General features: G+C 36.2%; 1 protein-coding gene across 1 annotated transcript; it reads left to right on the forward strand.

The window, feature by feature from the left end:
- The first annotated feature begins 308 nt into the window (after positions 1 to 308).
- On the forward strand, positions 309 to 6,116 carry LOC110877963 (uncharacterized GPI-anchored protein At5g19250). Its single transcript, XM_022126187.2, has 2 exons — positions 309 to 490; positions 5,476 to 6,116. Exons 1-2 carry the CDS (start codon positions 409 to 411, stop codon positions 5,985 to 5,987), a joined length of 594 nt encoding a protein of 197 aa, XP_021981879.2. The 5' UTR covers positions 309 to 408; the 3' UTR covers positions 5,988 to 6,116.
- The last annotated feature ends 712 nt before the right edge of the window (positions 6,117 to 6,828 follow it).

A 6,828-nucleotide genomic window follows, 5' to 3' on the forward strand; every position in this document is an offset into this window, starting at 1 on the left:
ATTACCATGTGTTGTGAAACAATGATTCTGTGACATGACTTCCCGACGTTTCCGCCGGGGTTTGTTGTATTACGCGGTCGAAGTGTTACAATGTCGGCTCACCGACTCCTACGATAAAGATGGTTTTACTTTTACTTGGTTGAAGTTATAAGTCTAACAAATATGACCCAAACGTATAAAAGACCGATTGGATCCATTTTTTTTATTATTGTTTTATAAAACATACATGTTAATCACACGAAAAAAAAACCACAATTTGTTTCAAGGCAATCGAATATTTAACATTATATGAATCCAACCAACAGCTCTGAAAGCGATGCCCAGCTAACACGACGCCGTTTTGTTCACAAAACGTTGATAAGCCTTACTCTATATATTATTAATCTTGTTTCATCTTACCGACCAAACATGGCGTATTTTCACAGATACATCATTCTGACGCTCCTCCTCACCTCAATCTTCTTCATCAACCACACAGTCAAGTGCGATGGTAACTTCACTTACTTTCTTTCTTTTGATTTCATGCCTCTAATCTCCACCAATCAGCATTGCTTTTGTAAATCATGATCCATCAATTTGTGACTTTCTGCACATATTTTAGTGGAAATTTTCCGTATTAATGATCTGTTTGTGGTTCAAATCTAGCGTGAGGATTTTGATCTTGTGATTTATTTGTCGTTCAAATCTAGTGTGAGGATTTAGATCTGTCGGTGAGAAAATCTAATAATCTGTTTAATCTAACCAGAGTTGGGTTATTGTTTCCCATGGAAGAAGTGTGTTTGGGTAGATGTAGATGTTGTAAAACTAGGTCTAGGAGGCTAAGCAGGGGCGGACCTTTAGTTATGTGGGGCGTAGCCCGGGCTACGGCTCAACTTTTACTAGTAGTGTTAATTTTTTTTTTTTTTTCGATTTTTATACATAGGACACCCCTGAACAAGTACGAGGACACCCCTCAAAAAAAATTTTACAAAATAATAAGATGTTGGTAAGCCCCAAATAAGTAAATAATAACACATTTGCTAAGCCCAAATAAGTTAATAATAGCCCAAAATTGAATGATTATTGATTTGGGCAATTGGGCGGCATGTTTAATCGCTGTTTGCTAAGCACTCTACAACAATGTTTTAAAAACCGGTTTTTAAATCATACGGGGTTTCACTCTACCATGGTTTAACCGGTTGAACCGGGTTACTAGCAGTGTTGTAGAGATCGCTAGGCGCTAGTCGGGCGATGGAGTACTGACTAGGGATTAATCGGGATTAATTAGGATTAATCGGATCAGAATTTTTATATATAATTTTTAAATTTATATATACACACGTATACTAATATCAATATAATACTTAAAAATAGTTTAAAATTCAAACAACTAAGTTTAAAACATAGCAAATCAAGTATTTAAACATTCAATACACACATTAATATCAATATAATTCTTAAAAATAGTTCAAAATTCAAACAACGAAGTTTAATACATAGCAATTTAAGTATTTAAACATTCAAACATTAACATATCAATCATGACCTCATTGAATATATTTTAATGGGTTAGAAACATGTTTTTTTGGGCTAGATTGGAACTAAACAACTTGGGCCATGTATTTAATGGTTAAAAACATCTGTTTGGGCCAGATTTAAACTAAAAAAGAGTGGGCCAACTAGAAACGATTTGGCCGACTTGGGCCGATTTGGGCCGCCTTGCACCGACTAGGACCGACTTGGACCGACTACCGACTAATGGTCCGACTAGCTCAAAATTAATCAGCCAACGCCCGACTAGCGCCTAGGCGCCGATTAATACCGATTTTTACAACACTCATGGCCGGCCCCAAGGGCTTATGACTCTAGGCAAAGGCCTAGGGCCTCCAAAATCAAGGGCCTCAGAATTTATATTTTGTTTCATATGCTATATTAGTTTTGGCCTACATAAACAAAGTGTAAGGGTGAACGGGGCACTCCCCTAAGGGGGGAGTCCCCTCTCTTACGCACGGCCAATCAGCACGCGCCAAGTCAACTCCCCTCTTAATTCCCCTCACACCCTCAATTTGATGGCGCCATTCCCCTCTTAACTCCCCTTGTTTTTTTATTCAAAAAAAAAAAAAAAAAAAAAAAAGGTTTTGATTAGTTGAAAAATAGGCTGGCCCACCATCTCTCTCCACCTTCAATCGGTGTCTCCTCCCCGATTCCCCTCCCCGCACCCCCTCCCCGCACCGATGGCGCCGGTGTTCCCGAGCGGTGAATGGGGTCACCGATCCCCCTCCCCGCGAGTGCCCCGATCACCCTAAGACCCAAATATTAACAGCTCTATTTGTTAAAAAGGGAAACCTTTCTGAGACCTCCAAAATCAAGGGCCTCAGAATTTATATTTTGTGTCATATACTATTAATAGCTCTATATGTAAACGTATTTAATGCTTGCATATGTAGGGTGAGTTTGTATGGCTTGTTTCTATTTTTTATTGGGTGAATTTGGCTCTTCTAGTGCTCACTAGAGACAGCGATGTGTACAGATGGTTGTTACAAATGAATAAAAAGTCTTTTGTTGTTCAAAAAAAACTAATCATTGCTTCGATGTCTCAACTATCTATCTCAATTGCAGATTCACAAGTCTCAAAACAGTAACGGCTATTATTTTGCAACATCTACTAATCTTGTGTTGTTTATATATATTGATCAGCCCCAAAAAAGTAATTCAGTTTTGCGATCTTAATCTTTAGTGTTTGTGATTTTGATTTGCTATAGAAACCTCTTTATTTTGATTTGCTATTGAAACTATTATTTTGTGTTATATATATATATATATATAGGGAGCCGCTAGAATGAAAACCACCCCGAGTTGTAAGAACCGCGAGAACCACACCATCCGGGTCGCCGTTTACCATGATTTTTTTTTACAACTAGATGTGTAAATTATAAACACATCCGTAAAAAAAAAAAATTTAAACGCTCCCAAAAAGAAAAAAAAATAAAAACACCAAACTTGTGGTGTAAAAAACTACCCCCTCGGGGGGGGGGGGGGGGCGTTTAAATTTTTTTTTTACGGATGTGTTTATAATTTACACATCTAGTTGTAAAAAAAAATCGTGGTAAACGGCGACCCGGATGGTGTGGTTCTCGCGGTTCTTACAACTCGGGTGGTTTTCATTCTAGCAGCCCCCTATATATATATATTTGGATTAGCTTTTAAAATTAAAACTATTATTTTGCAACATCTACTAATTTTGATTTTCATTTGAAACTTCTTAGTTTATAATTTTTCGGGTCTCAAGCCCGGATAAAAGAAGAGGGCTTTTAGTTTATATTTTTTGTTGTTTGCATACCTTTTTTGAAAGAAAAAAAAATATACAAATTTAAAGGGCCACCGCTTTGTGTTTCGCTTAGGGTCTCCAAAAACATTGGAACGGCTCAACACTTACTAGTTAACCCTATAATTTCATAAAATACAAGTTTATCTCAAAAAATAATCTAATTTCTATTAGGATTTATGTATCTGATCATGTTTTTATCTATAAAAACCATTTTCTTGAAAAATATTTTGCATTTTCAGAGGATTTTTATTACTTATAAACAATATTATATCGGACGAGGTGAATAACAGTTTCAACAGTGACGGAATATTAAAATGCAAGGCATTTTGTTAATTACTGGAAATATGGAAGCTCAATATTACCTTTATATCGTATTTTATTAAATTAGAAAATAAAATTTTAAGATAATGCAAATCGGTTCAACGGTTTGAACCGGATTCTATAGCCGGTACATAAGACATACCGTATTCAGATTTTACCGGCTTTTATCGTACCGGACTCGTGTCCGATTCATACCGGTATTTAAAACATTGCTCTACAGTGTCGTGGCGATTTTCTTCAACTCCGCCATGTTACTCGGAATCAGCGGTCAAACTCAACCCGAATCGATTTAGTCGGTCAACTGTTTGACCAAGAAAAAGTAAAACATAATTTCGATGTCTATAATATCAATGAACGTATATCATCTTCTAAGGAATGAATAACAATTTTTGAAATGCATCTTTTATTACGTATACTGATATTCACGAATTTTGTTATAAATATTAATGACATATATATATAATTTCCCGATAGTTAATTTCTATATAATTAACATGCCCGAGTGCTCGCAACTCCCCAATTGACTGACCTGGGACTTGGGAGCGACTTTGGCAACCATGGTTTGGGTAGGGGTGATTTGTGGTTTTGATTATTGGTTGTATTAATAATCAATCAGAATTAAATTATTTGTCTAATCAGATTTACATAGATGTAGTTGGTAGTAGATGGTTTTTCTGCAGTAGGTAGGAAAATTATTAGCTAGACACCAATTATATTAGCCCCTAAATAGTCACATAGTTGGAAAATTTGTATATTATCCAACATTAAAAACTGATTATTGTAGATTAAGAAGATAATTACTTCCAGAATACATGTTCGAAGTTCAAAGTCTATGTTGTCAAAAGCGCAAAAAGCGCGCGCCTAGGCGCAGAACGCTGCTGAGGCGCATTGGATAAGCAGGAAAACTGAAAAAAAAAAATGAAACCGAGTGCGTGCGAAAACCGCCTCACGCGGGCCCGGGTTTTCGGAGCTGCGCACGAGTTCAACCACACCAATGTGGGACAAAGTATTTACCACCTTTTGAGACTTTTATTCACACACCCAAAACTTACAACATATAAGTCCTAAACTTTTGCTACATGATCTTAAATGGCATATATAATAGTTTTTTTAATTTTATATGTGGAATCTTATTTATTTTCAAAGCATAACATATTTTTTTTTTATTTTTTTCTCTATGTGCGCTTTTCTTAAAAAGGCCCATGCTTTTTTTGCGCCTTGCGCCTAGGCTCCGGGCGAGGCCGATGCGCCTCGCCTGCGCCTTGCGTCTTTGACAACATAGAGTTCAAACACCCTTTTAATTTCTTTGGAGCCCTTGCTATATGTGTTTTGGCGCACGGGAACATTTCATTGGGTTATTAGATGAAGAGGATATCGTTGTTCAAGTTGATTCTTAAAGATGGGATTTCGTTTTTAATGATTGTCGATTCTTGAAATGAGCTTCAATCTTTTGTGGCAAGAGTTAGGTTTCACGGGCTTGTAAAGAAGACGACCTTTGCTAAACCATAAGCCTCTCTTTAAGACAGCCCATGTGAAAAAAATTGTAGCCTTTTGGAAGTAGAGTTTGCTTGCTCGGTATCATTAAAGTGGTTACGGGTTCTAGTCCCATGGTGGACAAATATGTAGATTTAGGAGTAGGATTAGAGGGTGTGTGAGTTGGGCAAAAAAAACCAAATGGCCCTTCTATCCGTAGATCTGTGTTATTCAAATAGTTGACGATGAGCTAGTAGATTTGGCAATTCCTATCTAGTTACTTGTTAATGGGATAGTTTAGGTTATGTGTTCTCTGTTGGGTAAAGTAAAAAAGTTTTGCCATTTAACTAACACAAGTTCTGATAATTTTACAGATGAAGAAGACAGCCTTCTTTCTGGAATCAATAGCTACAGAGCAACCCTAAACTTAACAACTCTAACAGAAAATGACCGAGCCAAATGCCTAGCTGATAAAATTGCCGACCAATTTAAAAACCAACCGTGTACAAACACAACCGGCTCCAACACCGTAGCCGGAACCGAACCAGAATTTGCCAATTATCCAGACCTTTTATCCAAATGCCATTTGAATGTCAGCACTACCAGAGATGGGACTATCCTTCCTGCTTGTGTTCCTAATCTTGATCCCACCCTTGTACTTTCCAACTACACCCGCTCCCAGTACTCAGGCTCCTTAAATGACACCAAGTATACTGGAGTCGGGATCGGTTCTGAAGATGATTGGATTGTCGTTGTGTTGACTACAAACACCCCGGAAGGCGGGTATTCGCCTGGCAGTAATGATGTAAATTCTGTTTACAAAATTCTTCCTACGCGTTCCTTGATGCTTTTACTTGTGGCCTTTTTGTCATTCCTGTGGGCTTGATTATTGATCGCTCTAGAGTTGTTTGTATCAATGGATTTTCTTTGATTTTGAAGATGTATCAACTCGGGGATTACTTATTTGAGATGTAGTTTTGCATGAATGTTTCCTTCTGATTTGGGATGTTTGATGTTTCTGGGTTTATAATTCTTAAAATGTGAAATTTTAGGGGGTGTTCGGCTTAGCTTTTTGAAACAACTTATTGGCTTTTCAAAATGATTTTTCCAACTCATACAAAAAGTTGTTACAAAAAATCTTTCACTTGTCCAAACATTATTTTGACTAAGTCAATAAGTTGTTTCAAAAAGCTAAGCCAAACATCCCCTTAATTGATTTGTCGGTTAATTAATTAATCGTCGGTGAGGAGGCTTTTAAACTAACCGCTTTTTTTATTGTTGTACTTTTATATTTGTAATCATTACTAGGTTATAACCCCGTGTATTACACGGGTTAAGTAAATAAAAAATCAAATAGTTAATAACGAAGATTTAACAATTAGTAAACGATATTTTTAAGACGATTCTCTGACATCCAAACAAAATTGTGTCATGTATGATCAAAACTTGTGATGTTTGTCAGTTTATAAATATGAAAGCATTTGAACCATTGATTAGAAGACAAACTGTATCATCGACTTTCTCACGAGTTTTAACAGTCATGTGAATATACATTTAATAACCCAAGTTTTATTTAAATAATAGTGGTCTTAATTTATTAGTTCTAAAAAATGTTGAAATGTCCAGATTAGGCATATGGTAATTAGCCAATTAGATAAACTTATATAAAAAATAATATTTAAATTTAAACTAATTAGATAAGTATAAATTATCGGTAATTATTAAAT

Source organism: Helianthus annuus, chromosome 9, assembly GCF_002127325.2.
Source record: "Helianthus annuus cultivar XRQ/B chromosome 9, HanXRQr2.0-SUNRISE, whole genome shotgun sequence".
NCBI lineage: Eukaryota > Viridiplantae > Streptophyta > Magnoliopsida > Asterales > Asteraceae > Helianthus > Helianthus annuus.